Consider the following 19807-nt stretch of genomic DNA (forward strand, 5'->3'; position numbering starts at 1 on the left):
ACTTCCATCACGCCGTGCTGCACTGCCCCGCCACCCACCAGCACCCTCTGGGGACACCTGGGAAAGAGGCTGGGAAGCCAGACAAGCACGGAGCACCTCACGGACTGCACCTTTACCAAACTCACAGGCTTCCTGTCACGTCAGCTTGTGCCCCTAGGGTGCTGAGATCCCCACAAAGGGCAGTCCGTGCCCCACAGCATGCTGACTGCTCCTCCCAGCTTGGTGTATGTATCTAGAGATCCTCTAGGAAACGGAATCCTCTAGGTCCAGGGCCTCGCTGAACGTCAAGTCATCAGCCGTTTCACCTGCATCCTAAGCCAGTCATTTCATCCCAGAGGTCAGACAGGTTTGTCAGATGTGCTCTGCCTGCTATAAATTCATGCTGGCTGCTCCTTGTCGCCTTCTAGTCCTTCCTGTGACTTAAAACGGCTTCCATGGAGACTGAGCTCACTCCAAGGCTTTCCCAGGAGCTCAGCTAAGGCTGTAGTTCCTCGGATCCTCCTTACTGCCCTTGCTAAAGGTGGAGATAATTGTTTAGTTTTTAATTTCAAAGTAAGTCACATAAAACTCTGTTATACTAATGTTTAGAGGTGAACAGTGTGAACTCAAGGCCAGACACAAGCAGAGAAATTTTCAGAGCGCTGTAGCCTGCTGACAAGCTCGACACCCCCAAGGGGTACCAAGTTCTCCTCCTCCAGTCCTGTGAGGAGCTAACAATCCCACCCTCTATAGGCAGGAGATACATCTGCACCATGACATTTACAATACCTTAAAAGCCTTCCAAAACCCTTCTAAAATCCATACGTAAAAATAATGTGTAATTCTGCATGCACTGTCAATAAGCCAGGCTTTACCAGGCAGTTTTCCCTCTCTCCCGCACCATTAATTGCAGCTGCAATTCACAGAGCCTCCTTGCTAATTTCTGTGGCCTTGTCAGTCTTTCACCAGGTCTGTGAAAGGAAGATAATTGCTGCTTCAATCTCCTTCTCGGTGCTGAGAGGAGGGTTTGAAATATTATGTGGTCTGGAAAGAAAATAAGATATACCGGAGGAGAAGAGAGATGGAGGAAGGTTTTAAAAGGAATAAAATTTTGCTCCTTCCCTCTCCTCTTTCAAGACATTGATCTATATATTTCCTACCCAGAGGATGCATTTTAACCTCTTGAAAGAATCTGGCTTTTCAAACACCTTGCAGGGCGATGCCTTTCACGGGAAGGCTGCTATGCTAAATAAGCCACAAACTGCTCTGAAGCGTGGGACACAAATGCGGGCCTGGCTGCTGACACGGTTCCCTACAAAGCCTGTCGGAGGTACCTAATGGCATTTTGATACCTGTGGGGCACCTCACAGTTTTGCGGGAGCAAGACACCCTGTCCGCCGTGCCCTGCTCGGGGCCAGGGGCAGCCGGGCTGGCTGCAAATGCCGCCACCGGCGGCTCTTCGCACCGGGGCTGGGGCACCTGCCGGGAAGGAGGCGGTTCACCGAGAAAGCAGGAGCCGACGCGTTTACGTTGAAGTGTAACGGGGCAGTGGGGAGAGGCGGTCGGGCCGCGTTTACCGCGGCCGCCTTGCGAGGGCGCCGCGACCCCAGCGTTGAGGGCCGAGGGCGCCGCGGAGCCCGGCTCGCCCGGAGGCTCGGGGCGAGCGGCCGCCAGCCCGCAGGAGCCCCGCTCCTGCGCTGGGGCTCCCGGTGTCCCTGTCGTGGGGCGAGCGGCCGCCCGGGCTGAGCGGCGGCTCCGGGCAGAGCCCGCGGGCCGCGCTGCTCCGAGGAGCAGCTCCCCGGGGAGCAGCCGCGGGGCAGCTGCCCGGCGCGCGGCCGCCGCGCTCCGCCCGCCCGGCACGGGCAGGGCAGGGCAGGGCGTGCGGGCGGCCCCGGTCGGGCTGGCTGCGAGCGCCAAAGTTGGAGGAGCGGCGGGGCGAGCGGGAAGTGGTGGCAGCCGGGCGGGGGGGCGCGGAGGAGGAGCGGGCGCAGCGGCGCGGAGCGGAGCGGCCGGCGGCAGCGGCAGGAAACGCGCCGGATGCCCCGGCGCTGGGGCAGGAAGGAGGACCCGCGAGGGGGACGCGCCGCCGCTGGGGGCAGCAGGGCAGGAGGCGGCGGGAGCGGCGGCGCATCCAGCGCGCACCAACTGCCGCCGCCGCCGGAGGAGGATGCGCTGAGCGCCCCGTGCCCCCGTGCGGCGCCGGAGCCCCTCGCCGTCACCTCCCGCCGCCGGCGGGGCTGCGCAGCGGCCAGCGGCCGCGCCGGCTGCCGCCGAAGCGCCTCAGCCCTCCTCCTGCCGCAGGTGAAGGGGGACTGGGAAAGTAACTCGGAAAACTGAGTGGGATATCTGTTTTTTTCCTTTTTTTTTTTTCCGCCTAATGCGAAAGGTGCGGCCGCCACTGGCGGGAGGGACACGGGGAAGGAGCTCGCTGCCCCCGGGATGTGCTAAGGGAGCAACACTTGGGAGCGGACCCACCGTGCCACACAGCACAGGAAGGTGAGACGCCCGCAGAAAGAGAAACTAACGTTGGAAGGAAGAGGGGGAGGAAAAAAAAAAAAAAAAAAAAAAAGCGACTGCCAATTACTTCCAGAGAAAGTGGGTGGATGTCGCGCAGCTGTGACTTGGGATTTTAGGGGATGCGCCCTCTCCTCCAGCCCTCTTCTCCCTTCTCCAGTGTCAGAACGCGGCTGTGCTCGGTAGGAGAGGCGCAAGAGGAGAGATAAACAGGCGGGTTTTGCTCAGCAGCGCTTGCGATGCCCTGCTGATGCCGCTTTAAGGATTACTGTTTCTTTTTTTCCCTTTTTTCCTTTTTTTTTTTTTTCTCTCTTTTTTTTCTGGGGGATGCTTTCTTGTGCTCGCTTTTGAGTGCTCCGAGTTGCATCGCAGTTTTTTTACTGGGTGATTTTATTTCCGTCGGCGGCAAGGAGCGCAAAGCGGGAGGCTGGCTCCGGCTCCCAAACTTGCCGCCGTCCTTGCCGCGGAGCCAGCATGTGCACCAACATCGTGTACGAGTGGCTGCGGACGCTGCAGCTCTCCCAGTACGCCGAGTCCTTCGTGGACAACGGCTACGATGACCTGGAGGTGTGCAAGCAGATCGGCGAGCCGGACCTGGACGCTATCGGCGTGGCCGTGCCCCAGCACCGGCGCCGCATCCACGAGGCCGTGCGGCGCCTCAAGGAGGCCGACGAGACGGCGGCCGGGCTCTACTTCACCCTGGAGCCGGTGCCGCCGCCCGCCGCGGGGCGCTGCGCCCGCCGCCCGCCCGCGCACCGCGCCGGGGGGCTGCTCGCCTACCCCAAGCTGAAGCTGAAGATCATGATCCGGGACAAGCTGGTCCGCGACGGCATCGACCTGAGCAAGCCGCCCTACTCCAACAAGGTAGGAGCGCCCTCCAGCCCGCCCCGGCGCGGCCGGGGGCCGTTGGGCCGGCGGGGGCCGTTACCTCCACGTGTGACCGTTGGGCTGGGGAGGGGCCGTTGCCCCCGGGTGTGACCGTTGGGCCGGGGGGGGGACCGTTGCCCCCGGTGTAGCCATTGCCTCCAGGTGTGACCGTTGGGCCGGCGAGGGGCTGTTGCCTCCAGGTGTGACCGTTGGACCGGGGAGGGGCTGTTGCCTCCAGGTGTGACCGTTGGGCCGGCGAGGGGCTGTTGCCTCCAGGTGTAGCCATTGAAGCGGGGAGGGGCTGTTGCCGCCGGGTGTAGCTGTTGGGCCGGTCAGGGGACGTTGCCCCCAGGTGTGACTGTTGCCCCCCAGGTGTGACCGTTGGGCTGGGGAGGGGCCGTTGTCCCCCAGGTGTAGCCGTTGTCGCCAGGTGTAGCCGTTGGGCCGGCCAGGGGACATTGCCCTCAAGTGTAGCCTTTGCCCCTAGGTGTGACCGTTGGGCTGGGGAGGGACCGTTATCCCCGGGTGTGACCATTGGGACAGGTGCAGCTCTCGCCCCCAGGTGCAGCCATTCAGCCAGGCAAGGGCCATTGCTCCCAGGTGTGGCCGTTGCTCCTGTGTGTAGCCGTTGTCCTGGGAGGTGGCAGCAGCCGTGGTGGGTGCGCAAGCCCTAGCACAGGTACAAAGCCATGGTGGCCTCTGCCTGGAGGTGAGGGGATCCAGCCAGGATGTGGCCCTGTGCCGGCTGCACGTGGTTGTGACTATAGTGTATTCAGAGGGAAGTGTGACCTGTCTTGAGATCCAGCCTTGTGTGGAGAGGGACCAGAGAGGGTTGGATCCACTGCCACTTCACGGCCTGATGCGGGCATGTGGGGTGTGCCGCCTTTCTGTTCTTTTTATTTATTTTTCTCTAACTAGTTCTGTTAAGCCAGTTCAGTCTGGGACTTGATACCTCTATTGGGATAAAAGGATGCTCTTTCTCCAAAAGTTTTCTGTTGTGTTAGCGATAACCTCTCTCTCCTTCTGTTAAACTCAGTCTCTCAGTGCAAGTTGCTGTGGATGAAGTATCTTAGGGAGCAAGCGTAATGTGGCCAGGGGAACAACTCCTGCTGTTGTTGGTGTTTATTTACTGGCGGCCGACACTGACTGGTGAATGTCAAGGCAATTCATCAGGCGCTCCAGATGCGGGTCAGTCTATATCCAAGGCACGTTTTGTGGAAAGGCCAGGAAAGTGCAGGTCTTGGAAGAGTATATTGCAGCTTGAGGAAACCTCAACATTTACCTAATTCTTATCCTTTGAAAAGGTTAAAGGAGTAATGTGATCTGCAAGATAGCAATTGTTTTGTCTAAAGCTTTGAGGAGGTTTCCTGCTGAAATCATGATAAGTAGAATAAATGAAACTGCAGAATTAAATGGGCAGTGCCATGGATTAGAGAATGGTTTGCGGAAGAAACCGCAAACCGTGGTGTTATGTATGTTTGCTTCGGAGTTCAGCGTGAAGTACTTCAGAGGTGTTTGATCACATAAACTGGTAATTTTGGTTTAGTTTTTTTTGTTGTTTTTGTTATTTTTAATTCTCTGAAGTCAGATTTTTTCAGAATGAGCAGTTGCACATGTCCTTTAAATTGTGACTACTACTTTTGAGCAGCTTCTAGATGATACTAAAGCAAGGCAATAGAGAAGGTCTGACTTTGTAATAATTGTGAAGAATTAAATCAGATTTAATTATCTGCAGCAGAGAGCTGGATATGGGCATAACGGGTGAAATTCAGCTTGAGCAACTATGTGCAAGTATGCATAGTAAGACTGATAGGACAGCAAATTTCACGGTTACTATTCTAACGTTTGGTGAAAGAAGATAGTCATTTTTCAAGTACAATACGGTTGACTGGTTTGAGATACCTATTTTCTTTTTTTTTTTCTTTTTTGAAAGAGCAGGCTGACAACATTATTGGGGACAGTGTTTCAAATCTGATAGCACTGTAGGCAAATCTAACAGAACATCCATGAGTGCATATGTCTAGTCTGAACACAGCATCTTCCTGAACTTAACTGTATTGTTTAGGAGGGCTTTCTCCCTCCCCTTAAAGTGATAGCTCACTTAAGTTACTGTTGTCCTCCTAAATTACCTATACTTGCCTAATGTTAACAAACTCATATAAAAGTTCTTGCTTACCGATGTAGTTGCAGCACACCTGCTTCTGTAGAGAAATTTCACTTCTTTAAAGTTTGTAAATAGAGGTGTTACAGTCACGAATTCCATCTTACCAAGTGGATCATTTTGTCTTCTATAGGGTTTTAAAGCTTCTGAGGTGCCATCATATGACATCAAGAAAATCAAAATCTTGAATATTGATTTCTTCTTTAGCTCACCTTATTTAAAATGGATGGGTCTGATAATAGTACCTGTTAACTGTTAAGACAGGCTCATCCTGCACAGAAAGTGTCATTCTACTTTAATGGGTTTGATTCTATATGCAGTATGTTGAGATAGGGAGAGGAACCAAATTTACTAATTTTATTCGGCTTGTTGTCAATGTGTTTATTTTGGATGATATACAATGGATGATATATATATATGACATCACTTTTTTTAACTATGATAGATTTTTTTTCCAACTCTGCTCTATGAGTCACTTTACATCATCGTATGTTATAAGAAACACGAAAGCTGGCAGGATTTGAGTGCGTGTTGCTCAACATGTGTCATTCTGCCTGCCACCCACCGTAGCAATCCATTTCCAGAATGGCTCAAAGGGAATAGCAAGTGATCACGTCGCTGTGCATTATTCACTGGCCGTTTAGAGTAAGAAAAATGAAATTCTGTATTCTTTCATTTGTGAAAGAACAATATTATAACATACCTCTATATAAAACCTTTGGAAATTTTTGACCATAACTTTTTATACTTTTTATATAGAATGTGCAGTGTTCCATGTGTCAGAGGAAACTGGATTAATTCTCTACTACATATAGAATTAAAGAATCAATTCAGAATTTGTCATGTATGCAATGATCAAGAGACTTATCCATCTCCTGGTGGTCCTGTGGATATTCTGGAGTAGGGCAGGAAATGCAGAACTACCTACCATCCATCTATAGCTTTTCTGCTGATCTGCCAAGTAACCTTCCACCTCTTCTTTCCATGGTTTACATGAAGACTACAATTTTTTTCCTTTTTTCATTTGGAGTCTTTTAATATCTGTGGATGTAATGTATTCTAGAGAAGCATGTTTGTGTGTGTGCATGTGTGCGTAAGGATGTGTATATATAAATGCATTTTATTTTTTTCTAAAGTGTTTTTTACTTAGTACATTAATTTATATTGTTCTCAGACAATTTAGGACTTTTATTTGAAAATGTCCCTGAGAACTGCAAATGATGCTTTTTTGTCTTGTTTATTATTGTTTTATTATAATTTCTGAGTTATAGACTTGTAAAATTACAAAATGGGTATATTAAATGTTGATGGCAACATGTAAAAAATATTATTTGCTGTCCTTTCAGTATTGCAGCTGTGTTTAAGATGAAGGATGAAATGATGCGGTAGTAGGACAGGAATGTATTGGTATGGTAAATGTAACCTTTTGATTACAGTCAGAAGGAATAAGTAACATATACTTAGCACAGCTTAAGGTAAATCTCTTAAAGACGTGCAAACTTTGAATTCAAGCCATCTGTGTGGATGATTTAGACACAGGGAATTATCACAAGCCATTTTGATTATTTCCTTGGGAATTAGAACAAGACCTCACTTCCTCAAACTGGATCTCTTATAGTTTTCAAATATAAACCCAAGGTCTTTAGCTGTAACTGAGGCAAACACTATGAAAGTCGTTTTCTCTTCTTTAGTACCCCAAAATTTCTGCTTCAGCCTCAAGCCTGTAGTCTCTGACTCATCACCTTTGAAAACTCAAGAATCTAAAAGGTGACGGACTTGAATGACTTCAGGCAAAGATTTGCAGGAGCTTCTTATGTCAAGTGTGCCTGAAAACACCTAGCTCATTTAAACCAAATTCTCCTTGCTGGTTGTAAGTTTGTCCCTAATTAGGAAATTAATTATGTCTGGTGTAAAAATAGTATTTGTAATCTTCTGTCATGTAGAAATTCTGGGGGATGTGTCTGATGGCTGAAAGGAATAAAAATGAACACACACATGCGTGTGCCCCTCCCCGATCCCATTTCACATGAAGGAGGGAGAGCTCAGCGCTCTTCTCACTCAGCTGGAACAGAGAAGGGGGAGCCTTTACTGCCATAAAGATGCGCTTCTCATCCTGGTGGCCTTATTGCAAAATAGATGATGTCTGTGCTGGGTTTGGACAAGAATAATGTCACTAATTGTCACTGTAGTATGCAAAGCTGGGAATCACCACTTTGGCCAATATATAAAAACAAGAAGGGTGCCTCACTGTGGAACATGTCAAGAGAAATTAAGTATTCTATTTATCTCAAATATAGATTAAGTGACATTTTATAGTTTCCTGGAATTTCATTACTATTCCTAATTGAAATAAATGGCCTAAACTATTCTTGAGGAACTTTATTCAATTTTTCATCTACAGAGAATTGCAAATATATTAAAAATCACTGGAAATACAGAGGCATTACAAGCTCCCACCCCAATTAAGATGATTTGCTCAACCTCAATAACATTATACTGATATAGATTTCAATACTTATTGCAGAGAATAAAACTGTAGTGTGCCATGTGTATATGACCTCATCTTCACTCACTGTGGTGTTTATGATTATCAGCATTCTTGGAAAACAAACACTAAAATTTCAGCTGCTTTTGAGGTCATAAGCTCAAGGGTTCAAGCAGATGTAGAAAGTAGGAAATTAGATTCACTTGAATCTGTTTAGACACTCAGCCACGTGTTGTTTTTTTTAAGGTCAGTGCTGATGGCATAGAACAGACACTTGTGCTTATGAGAGAACCTTAGTATAATCCTTGCCATTACAAAATGACAAATATTTCACATAAATTTAGAAAAGTAAAGATGCCAACTGTATTGCTTTGTAACATACTGTTTCATACTTAATCTGATGCTAACATAGTGCTTTAGATAACTGCAGAATTGAATTGAGTGCATTAAGTGAATTAAAAATACAGTGCTTCATACAAATGGCAATGCTCACCCATACTAGAATTAAACCTGAACCTTTCTCTAAAGACCTGGCTGCTTCGAAATAACTGCATCAACTCTGATTAGCAGAGCGTTCTCAAATATGCCTTGGGGAAAGCTGCCTATTGACAAAAGTACTAGTGCATTAAGTAGTAACAATATTTTCATGGCAATAAATTAGCAAAGCTACAGGCAATGTTCAGCAAGTGAAAAGGTATTTTATAAATGAAACTACTGAATTTGTCTTTGACTTCTGTTCTCTTTTAGAGTAAAGAAAACTTAGTACTTTGTATATTGGACAGTTGACTCAAAGGGTAATTTATAAAACTCACAGAAATCAAGCTTGGAAAAAATCTTTTTCCGTTCGGATCAGTGAGACAAAATCTTAGCCAAGGTGACTAATACAGTTGCTGTCCTGTTTACACTTACATTTGAATTGTTCTGAGATATTAAGTGGTGTTGAAGGTAAATCTTACTGGGTTTCACTGCCTCTCGGTGCCCCGCTGAGGGGAGGAAGATCCCAGTAGGACAAGTAGAGCTGGAGCCTTAAGAAGGGCTAATACCAACTTCACAGCCTTCTCCCTCCTTTTCTACAGTGCTGTAAAGTTCCCTCATGTATTGACTTGGGTCTGATTGTGATGGAGGGATGGCCAAGGGAGAAAGGAGCATATGGCTCTTAGCTCAGCGGGAGTCAGGCTTAGCAGGAGGCTTCTGCAGCAGCTATGTTTGAAAGAGGAGCCTTTCATGCTGGTGGCTTTAAGTTTGAAGGCAAAGGTAAGCTTGCTGTTCTTCAGCAAAAGAAAAATGCCTGTCTGCCTGTAGTCTCATGAAGGGTTTTTCTTCTCTTAAAGGACATGAATTAGTCAGACGTGTGGTACAAAGGAAGACATTTTTGTGTCCTGAACACCAAAAGGGGCAGCGCCATTTGAGTGGAAGAAAAGTCTAGCCAGTAATGTAACTTCTGTGGACAGGATTTACTTGTCTTGTTTTAAATCATTTTGCTACGTGGGCAATATCAATGTCTGTTGGAGTGCCTTTTATATACCATAATAGCTCATTTCAAATGAGAAATAGAATGACTTGCCTAAATCATGAAAAGTTTTAGGCATATGAAGCATCAGGATCACAAGGACTACAGAATAGTCATTGAGAATGAACTTTTACTTATAACAGAAAAGCAATTGCAGAATAAATGGTAGCTTAAATATATGACAGTTAGGTTTGCTGTTTGTTGATGTGTATGTGTGTGCAGTTCTGTAAGAAGTCACAGAGGTATCTAGTTGGCTGGGTGTCTCATCCTTCCCCTCTGTTGGTGATTCTGTGTGCCTATTTCATTATGAAGGCTCCCCATTTGCTAACATATGTAATTATGTACATATATATAAGCTGTAGCCATCCATGTGCATACATGCACCTGAAACATACCCACAGGTATCGCAGAACTTTTGAAATGTGCAGCAGAAGAGTTTGAAGGGCCAGGAGCATCGTTATTGCAGTCTAGCAGTGTGTCCGTTATATCACTCACAAGAGATGACTTTCTGGTTTGAGAGTCTTGCAAACCAGGAGAGAGCAGAAGGAAGGCTGGAAAATTTAACTTTTAAATTGCTTGCTTTGTCAGTCTGAATAAGACTCTCTGCTTTGTGTTTTGGTTCAATCCCTTTGTACAGGCTAATATGACATCTTTTATTGATGTGCTTATCTTGACAAATGTGGTGGCTTGTATACACTACAGGAATAGTGTTTTATTAAAGGAATACGGTAGTGCTATGTTTAGCACTGCCATGTTATTTTAGGAATGGCTGCGCTACAGGAAGCGGAGAATTGTGTGACCCTTCCCTGCTACTGCCACTCGCTCAGCCCTGCGTGTTGTGAGTCATTGAGCCCCCTGTTTTTGTTCCTTAGTTAGAAAAACAAAATGACTTTTCCTTAAGACTTAGCAAAACAAAAATGGTTTGTCAGTGAAACACAAGTATAAAAGCCTTTAAATGATACCCCGTCTCTCTTCTCTCAAACTGTTAGTGGATTAGTGGAACGTGCCTTGCCGAAGCTTCACTACCCAAATTGGTCTCATTCCCAGTGAAGTCAGTGGGGGTGGTACCAGTGATCTCATTTGATGCTGTGTTTGGCTTGAAGTGTTCATGTTTACATCGTCCAACAAGCACACCCTGGCCAGCTGTCGTGGTGAGGGGCGAGAACAGCGTGACAGAAGGAAAGAGCTATAAATACAGTCACAGGAGGCAAAAAGTACCCGGGACTCCTCAGAGCACTAAACTTCACCATTGCCAGTTGGAATGGCAGCAAGACTGAGCTCCGGGTATAGATCGTACAACTGTGTGTCCTCCATATGTGGCGCTGCTTTTGTTTCCTTCCCAGTAAGAGTTGCTTTGGTTTTGATGGTCCACAGTCTGGCATATGGATGTGGTGTTACCACTGTATGATGCTTATGGAAAAGTGCATTGTGGAAAAGTGCAGTCTGGTTCTGATGTCTGTACCTTAGAAACTGTACTGTAAGTTTTGAGGGATTTCAAAATGCACTTAAAAGTCCTGAAAAGACCCTCATATTTTAATATTTTGGTAAGGGACCAAGGAAACTATTTTTTCCCCCCAGTATTAAAATAGCAACTTGACCATAGCCTCACAGGGATAATGCTCTGAGATATTTTAATAGGAGGAAAGACCGTTATGAATATTGGTGTCTGAAAACTGGAGCTAGGCTATTTTTGCCGTGAAGAAGGCCAAAAATCTGTACAAACTGTGAAAAAACTAATAAGTCAATATTCCATAGAGGGGATGGAAAAAAAAAAAGGGTGGGTGGGTGTTGGGGGAAGTCTGGGAGTAAGTTCCAGCTCTGCAGCAGTACCCTTGGCTTGTGGTTGAAGATGTATCCTTGTCCTGGGAATGAGGGTTCTGTAGCAGCTCCTGGCCCTTGGGCTCCAGAGCTCCCTGTTCTTCCATCCTGGAGATCCTTCGGTCCATCACACTGTTACTTGTGTCTACCCAGCTTCTCCTAAACCATCTCCCTGAAGTTTGTCCTAAGGCACCTTGTATCTTCCCTAAGAACAAAGTCTTTCCTACTTGAGAACTCATATTTTGTTACTTCCAGTCTCCTTAACCTCTCTTTTCCCCAGCAAAGCTGAGGAACGTTAAACATAATCAGGTTCAGTGGAAAGAGAGAACCTGAGGCAACAAAATACTCCTTTTGTACTGTTTTTCTCACCTGATTCCTCCTCATGCCAAGTCCTGCATTAGTCTGTCCCTCTCTCCCACTATCCCAGATTCCTAGGCTGTCTCTGCTCCACCCTGCCCTGGTGGGAGGAAAGGCTCTCTTTCCCCCTTCAGAGAGTGGGCTCATTGCTTCTATCTGTCTGGCCATCCGTGCCCTCAGCTGTCCTCCTGTTCACCAGCGTGGGTGGCTGAGCCTCAGTCTTTGTCTCACAGAACCGAAGCTCTAGATTGGCATCTAAAAAAAATCACTCTTAAAACCCTGCCGCAATTTGTAGTTATCAAAAGACTCTCTAGCCCAAGTTCCGTGTCAGATGGAAGGCCTAGGAAAAGAGGGATGTAGCCCTAGAATGTGTCTGTGAAGGTCCTTTGGCCTTTTTGAAGCAAGACCGAATGTCATCCTAAAAAAGATAAGCTATAATGTTGCCAAAAGTTACAAGTCCAGTAGAAAAATCCTGAAATATGTTTTTCAGATCTTTTTTTGTTTCTAATTACAGCACCGTGATGATTCCACATGACTGCAACATATCCGAATTCTTGTCAGAATTGTTTATTCTTGTCATGTCTTGTTTTACTGTTGCAAATTGTTTTTCTTCAGATTTTTATTTGTCCATCCTACTGATAAATGCTAGTCTTATACTGCACTGATAATTCTTACATGAATATATCTCTGATTTGTTTAATATATCTCATAGTTAAGTTTTCCCCATAATTAATCTAGTTGTTCATTTATCAGTGTTTTCCCATAGCCAGTGAATGGGAGGTACCAGAATCAGTGACCACCTATAGCTAGTGAATGGGAAGTACCAGAATCAGTGACCACCTAGAGCTGATTTGTCCTTAAGAAGCTCTTGTAGATTTTCACATGCCAGATCCTCATGTAAAAATGTTAACCCAAGAATGGGTGACTGTTTCAGCATCTGCGACTGTGTTCTCCATCATCTTGGAACAATTTTCAGAAGGAAGTTTCGTTTGAAAACAACACCAAAGAAACTCAAAGGTTAGTAAAGAGAACTGTAGAATCCACCCAGCAAGAAGTCCTGTTTATATTATTATGCAAAGGTGTTAACATTCAAAAAAGAGGAAAACCTGAAGTTGAGGAAATATGCCTGAAACTAAGAGATCTGAAAAAGACTGCTTTTGCTGTAACTTCTAAAGAAAGCTTGGAAGCTTGGAAGGGAATATTTTAGGTGGAGGATTTTCATGTTCATTTGATATTCATACAGTGATATGTTTTTTTGTTTAAAAAAAAAAAAAAAAAAGCTCTTGTGTTTGTGAAGGAAACTGGTACAAGAGGAAGCCTGAAAAGAATACCCTGGTTGTTGTCTTTCCAGGTCTGAAAACTACATATGGTAAGAAGAAACTCCATACAGTTAGTGACTAGCAGTTGTAAAATGCAAGTGTGACCTTTCCAATACAATAACATGACACAAACTGAAAGAACAAGGCACATGTAGTCAATTATTTTGTATCTCTTTAAGAAACAACATCAGTATCCCTAGAAAAGGTTATGGCAAAGTTCCTCTGAAAAGAAGGCAACTTCATTGCATGTATTTGTTGTCTAAAAATCCAATGTTTTGAAGCGTTATTGAGAAACACTCTATTCCCTTCCAGTAGTGTTTGGAATTCAGGAGTTCCCGTGCAATCATTGCTTGGGCAAAGGATTTCATTCCTAAAAGAAAGGCAGGCAAGTGTGGTATGGAGGAAAGAAGGGAACTGTCTTGAATGCCCAGAGGGTAGCAATGGAAATGAGCAGAGCCGTGACTGTTCCCAAGCTCCCAGGGAAGTGGCCTCCATGCTCTTTACTCTCTTTCAATAGCACTGCTTAGTACTTAATTTGAGGTATTTTTCAATTAGATGATGTGTGATGCCATTTGTCATGAATAAGTTGTGTGTGTGGAAAAGCTCGTGTCAAGCTGCGTGGCAGGTAGATGATAGTGCGGGTGTTGTGCATCTGAAAATACTACAAATCTTGCAGAATTAGTTTGCTTTCAGATGAGTTTAAAGTAGTGGGTGTTTATCCACTTCTACAGGAACTGGTCAAGATTTTACGTATTGCTCCGGGTGACTATTATATTTTAGTGCTGAAACTTTGCTTAAAAGACAATTTATTTTTTGAGATTAAGGAGTTCTTTTTAATGTATCTATACCATCACTAGATTCACCAAATCAATTCCTGTGTGGTATCTAACAGTAAATAAGCCACTGCTGTGTATCCACCCTGTGTATGTGTTCCTGTGCACTCGTGAGAACAAATTCCATCTGTGGAATTTGTGTGATAGTTATTTAGGTGACTGAAGTTGATGTAATACTTAACAGTATTGATCTGGGTTTAGAAAATAAAGCAGAAGTGCCTTTTTGTTGGACACACTTTATCCTACCTGGATAAAGAAATGAGTACTATCCTTTTGGTAAGAAGTAGTTTAAAACTTACTGAGCTTAATGAACTGGAATTTGGGAAAAGGGCAGTAAAGGAATTTCACAAACTTTTCTCTTTCTGTCTCATGTGTTTCTTGTTATATTTATTTTTTCCTCCAATTTGAATTGGCTATGCAACTGGGCAGAAGCAGGTGTCTCTTTAATTGGGACAATTCTAGCTGCATTTTTCCCCCCAATATTCTCTGAGATTATGAGCATATACCTCATATAGTTCATAGCTTTCAGCTCATCTCTAGTTTCATTTTCAGTTTTTATACGTGATAGTTCTTTCTTAATTCATTCAATTTCTATTTTTAAATGTTCTACATGTACTATTTTATTTAATGTACTACCACATTCCTTCAAACATAGTACTTTCATAAATTTATAATTTTAGAGGTAATTTTCTAAGAATGACCTTCAGGAAAACTGATTTTTCACTAATCAGTAATTAAAAATACTTCACCAATGTTTGCTTCTTTACAGAGTTCCCTTCAGAAGTTATCTTGACTTTTTATTAATACCAATGTGGGCTTTTTAAAATAATTGCTGAGGTGACATTGTGCTTTGCTGGCTCTTGGTGGCAGAAAAGAATCCTCCCCATTCTCGGGGGCATTGCACTTGACCAGCCCTTTCTTATTTTCAAGCAGATTGGGCTTGCCAAGTGTTACAGTTGCAAAAACTTTGTCTTGAAACTGTTTCAGATAATTTTTGAGTAGTAAATAGTACACAGACAAAGAGTAATATAGTAATAGAGTGATATTTACATTTTTCCTATTACATGGTTTTAGGGGGATGGCCATTGTGTGAGGGACTTATTAATGTGCTGTTAGTTCACATCCATTATTAAGCTTTTTTGTTGTAAATGAATGTTAGTTTTGGTATTGTCAGTGTTTCACTGCAATGTTGCACGCATTAGGTGGTATCAAAGAGTAAGGATTAAGGGTTAACACTGTAAACCACAATTGCCACAGATACTTTTCCTCTAAAGCTTCTGACATTAACTGAATTCCCTTCTGTACAATTGGTACCTCAAGAGGTTTTACAAATACCTTTTACTAGAAAATATGGTGGCCTTTCGGTGTAAACAGGCATGCCTTAATAAAATCTGCTTTGTTGGAAAATGTTTAGTTCTTAGTTTTAGGTACAGATCACAGCTTTGTCTTAAATGTACCTTTCCTGCAGACAGACTCTTGCTTGTAAATGAGGCTTTCAGAATCTGTAACGAGCACCACTCCAACATGCACATCACTGTGCTTTTCAATGTACAAGGGGACTTCTGAAGTTGAAGAATTGTGTGGTCAGTTGTCTCAGCTACAGGAGGATTTTTCAAAAGTGAAGAATGTTTGTAGTAAATTCTGTGGGGCGTGCTGTGGTGCCCTGCACCAGGAAAGTCCACACAAGCTTTGCCATTGATTTTTTAGGGAGTTACATTGTGGGTTTTTTTATTTATTTTTTTTTTTCAGGGGACATAGAATTTTACTTTCAAAGTACTATACACAAAACTTTAATCATGATGGTTTCTGGTCGTTCCTTGCCTTGAACTAAATGGTATATTGAACATATTTTTATTAGCTGCTATTTCTGTGAACTTATGTCTGGTAATGGTTTGTGGAAATTTTCTGGTTTTCAAAGGTCCTTTCTCCTTGGTGTGCAAAAAAAAAAAAAAAAAAAAAAAGGAAAGAAAAAGGAGGGGGCGGAAGGAAAGAATATGCTGTAGAGAAGTGGATGGTGGTTTTTTGTTGTTCGTTTTGTTTTTCTCCCCCCTTGGTAATACTGCCATCCATGTAACACTAAATTCATCTGTATCTCCTTCCTTTGCTCTCTTTTTTCCCCACTCCATCTCTTTTCAGTTTGGAACCTTGTGAAGTAAGCTGTAGATGATGAAATAGTGGGTAGTTTTCAGCTCTCATCTAGAAGTGAATGACTAGAAAGTGTTATCAACAAGAAAGAGGTCGTGCCTGCTACACGAACAGTCTTTATACAAAGGAGTGAGAAAAGCTGATAATTGTGCTGTGATTATTTACTGATGCTGAGCGGTCATTGCAAAAGCAGTTTTTAGCCTATTTGGGAAGATTTAGAATCCTGTTTGTTAATTATAGCTTTCTTAGTGAGCTTAAACTGCCTGGGAGAAGCTAAACTTGCAAAGAAGGTAGAAGTTGCAGTCAAGAAAATGTAGGAACAGGCAGGCTGAGAGACAGTTCTAAAGCTACATATATAAAATCTCAATCTGAAAACCGATCCTGCCCAAAGGAGATCGTTTTTTGCCTTGAGTGAGGTAGTGGCATCTGCTTGGAGATGGGTAGATAGGTCTATTTACATGTTGTGTCAATCTTAAAGAGGGAAATTTGCCAGGAATTGTAACCCAGGTATTCACTCTTTCTTCTTTTTTCCCCCCAAAGTAACTGTTTAGAGGAGTTATTGGCTGTCCGCCAGAGCACTTTTACTTTTCCTCCACACACAATCTCTGGTTTCTGTTTGTTGTTGTTTGCTTGTTATTTGGGGCTTTTGCTTTACTTTGTAAATTTTGCTTGTTTGTAGATGATAAATACATGTTTTGAGACCCTGTAAGTATGTGCAAGACCCTGTGCATATGTAGCTCACCTTACGCGAGCCTAGAACTGAAAAAAGGCATGAAAGAGTACACAAAGAATGCTGGCTTTAAGGCTTTTTTTAATGTTCCCAAAAATGAGTATCGAGAATACTTAGACCTTAAGTTTCCAAGTACTGTCAGTGTCTTTTAAATAGAAGAAAAAGTTGGAAGGGAAAACTTCTTTTTTTGTAGATTCGTGTTTAAATCAGAGCCCTGGATGTTGTTTAGACAGCTTGCAGCTGAATAACATGTTTAGAAAGAGACTCCTGCAGTTTTATGCAAACTCCTCCGTTGTACAAATAACTAAGTGGTGCTGCTACATGAAACAGAACTAACTGTATTTTCATAACAAGAAAAAAAATAGTGGAGAAGTCTGTCCAATTTGTATATAAAACACCTATGATTTGGCTAAATTGGTATTACCAATACCAATAAGAACAATGACATCAGATCCATGCCGTGAGTTCATGTCCTTCTGCTTTTTGGCTAATTGCTAGTACCAACCCATACTAATTTTTGTGATTAAAGTATTTCCTTAAATGGATTTAAGTGTTTTCCTGTAAGTGATTTTGAAAATGCAGATTGATGAGCATTTGTCCAATTTTAAGAGCTCCAGAAATGGAACATCTGTAATCTTAGCTATCATTCTTACAATGTCCCTTGCATTGAAGATTGAAGGTGGTGGGTTGTTGTTTGTTTGTTTTCCTTAGTACCTTACCTAAATCTTCCACGCTGCAGCTTCATCTCGTTACTCCTTGCCACATCTGCTAGGAGGGTGGAAAACAGTTTTTTTTTTCTTTTCTTTTTTTTTTTTTTTCTTTTTTCCCCCTTTGCTCGGGCACTAAGCTTTAACTACTTGAAGACACTGTTAAGTCCTTCCCAAATGTCCCTGGTAGAATAAAGATGAGCCTGTGGTTTTGGGTGATCATGATCCGTGCTCGGGGCACTCTCATGCTGCTGTTCTCAACAAATAACAGGGTTTTATTTGCTGGACTCTTTCTCCTGTTTAAGACAGTTTTGAATTCTAAGCCTGGTCTCCTATGCGATAATGGTCCAGCTGGTTGAATGTGGCCTGTTGACATGAAAAACATTCGCATTTCACCATCTAATTCAATAATGAAAATAATTATTGTTCTACTGAGGACAAAATCCGGTATTATTTCTCTTGACACCTCTTTGAATTTTGGCATGCATATTTTGCAGTCTGGTTTTCCAAATAGTTTGAACTCGTGTATTGTTTTGCTAATACACATATAATACACATTAGCTAGTTTGCTAATACACATGTCATGTGAAACAGTATGAACAGACTTATTGAAGTTAAGATTTATGGCATCTACTTATTTTCCTCCTGCCAGCAGTTTTGTTATCTGGTGTATAAGGAGATTAGGTTGATTTGACATAATTAGTTCTTGACAAGCCTATGTAAACTGTTAATCATCTTGCCACTTTTTGATTCATGAAACAAAAACATTTTAATGTGGGAGGATCAATAAGTGTTTCCTGTACAGCAGGACAGTTTTGTTCAAACAGCTCTCGGTTTGGTTGGCCCTTCTGTTGCCCTTCTGGCTCCTGGTTGCTGGGACAGCCCTGGGTGCGAGGGAGGTTGGGTGCTCTCTGGATATGCAGCAGGCTGTTTCCTGGGGTCTAGTTGTGATTGTGATGCTAACACAGTGGGTGAACTCCTGGGCAGAGCTTTTGTCTCTTTGTGTGGGATGTCTGTAGGGCTTGAACATCTACGGCTCTTCGGCCTTTCACTTTCTGCTTGTTTACCAGGGGAAAGGGGGATTGAATTTGCAAGTGGGAGGATGACTCTGCCGCGCTTTAGCGGTTTGTGCCTGAAGAGAGTCAGTCTGTAGGCACTGTAGGAATGCACACGTGCAGAAGTGCAGCCTGCAAAGGGGAGCCTCGAGACACTTGCATAAATCATTTCCTGAGGAGCGCTGTGTGCTTCTTGACCAGTGCCAAGGACCTGGCCCCGTGGGTATTGAATGCTGCACGCTGCATGGATCCCTTCTCTTATTCAAAACACAGCTGAAGAAAGCAGTAATGTCCCTGGGTCATAGATGAATCATAATTAAATTTCTCGACCCTGAGACATATCTTTATTAGTCTGACTCAAAAGTGTAAACTCTAGGAAACACTTTCCCTACTGAGCATGTCATATAGAAATAAATGCGTCTGTTCTGCATCTGTTTGCAGACATCCCCAATTCAGGGTTGCTCAGAGCAGGACGCAGTTGCTTGGGCCTCCATTTGTCCCTCATCTGTGTTGCTCTGCAGTCTCTCTTGTATCGAGGCCTTAAAAAGATTTATAGACTTTTTGTAGGTCCTGCCATGGGCAGAGAGTTATTCTGCAGGCTGTTTTTTTACAGAGGGGTAGACTGAGGTAGAGGAAAACAAAACAAAACAAAAACCAGCTGATTAATTTACACTTGCCAGAGTCTTAAGAGTCTGGAGTACGGCCATTTGAAGGATTGTCACAGGAACAGATTTAAAAGACGTGCCACAACTTTTATTAATTCTGCACATGTTGCTTTCTCCTTTCTCTCCCAGTGGTGCATCTTGCTGTTGCTTTGCTAGGAATTCAGCACGTGGGCTTCCTGACCAATCCCTAGGGCCTCAACTCCTTTTTATACCCATCTATCCTATCCCTTACATGGGAAGGTCGCAGAATTCTTGTATGTTTCTTCTGCCAACAGGGATCGAATGACAAAGTCTTAGATATTGCCACGTCTGTAGAATCTTTCTCTAATTGCATAATGTTGTGGTCATACATTGTAAGGACCTACGTAACTGTGGTGTTGCAAAAGGCAGAAGAAGGAGCTGTTGACCTTATATAGCCTCGTGCCTGATAAGTCCTCATACCTTAGCATTTGGCCTAACAAGAAGAAATCTTTTCCTGGGCCTAAAGTGAGTGTTCATTCATATGCATCACATCTTGAAACATGGCTTTTGTAGTAAAACTATTGGGAGAGATTTGCAGGTAAAAGGAAGTGAGTTCTTGGGAAAACCTTTGGAGAGTTTTAATGGATAGGGAAGAGAAAACCAGAGCCAAGCAGCTCCTGCATTTTGTCAGACCTTAGCAG

The 19807-nt window shown here is 43.8% G+C and overlaps 1 protein-coding gene across 3 annotated transcripts in view; it reads left to right on the forward strand.

The window, feature by feature from the left end:
• The first annotated feature begins 2546 nt into the window (after positions 1-2546).
• Positions 2547-19807, forward strand: part of SASH1 (SAM and SH3 domain containing 1) — a 506147-nt gene continuing 488886 nt past the window's right edge. For 2 of the 3 annotated variants that reach the window (XM_026044361.1, XM_026044363.1), the window contains exon 1: positions 2797-3357. In XM_026044361.1, coding sequence (XP_025900146.1) covers positions 2968-3357 — 390 coding nt within the window. In that variant the 5' untranslated portion in view covers positions 2797-2967. Of the gene's footprint in view, positions 2676-2796; positions 3358-19807 lie in introns of those variants that run through there. The other variant, XM_026044362.1, reaches the window with a different exon arrangement.

This window comes from Nothoprocta perdicaria, unplaced genomic scaffold (genome assembly GCF_003342845.1).
Source record: "Nothoprocta perdicaria isolate Ctin4 unplaced genomic scaffold, notPer1 scaffold_36, whole genome shotgun sequence".
NCBI classification, from domain to species: domain Eukaryota; kingdom Metazoa; phylum Chordata; class Aves; order Tinamiformes; family Tinamidae; genus Nothoprocta; species Nothoprocta perdicaria.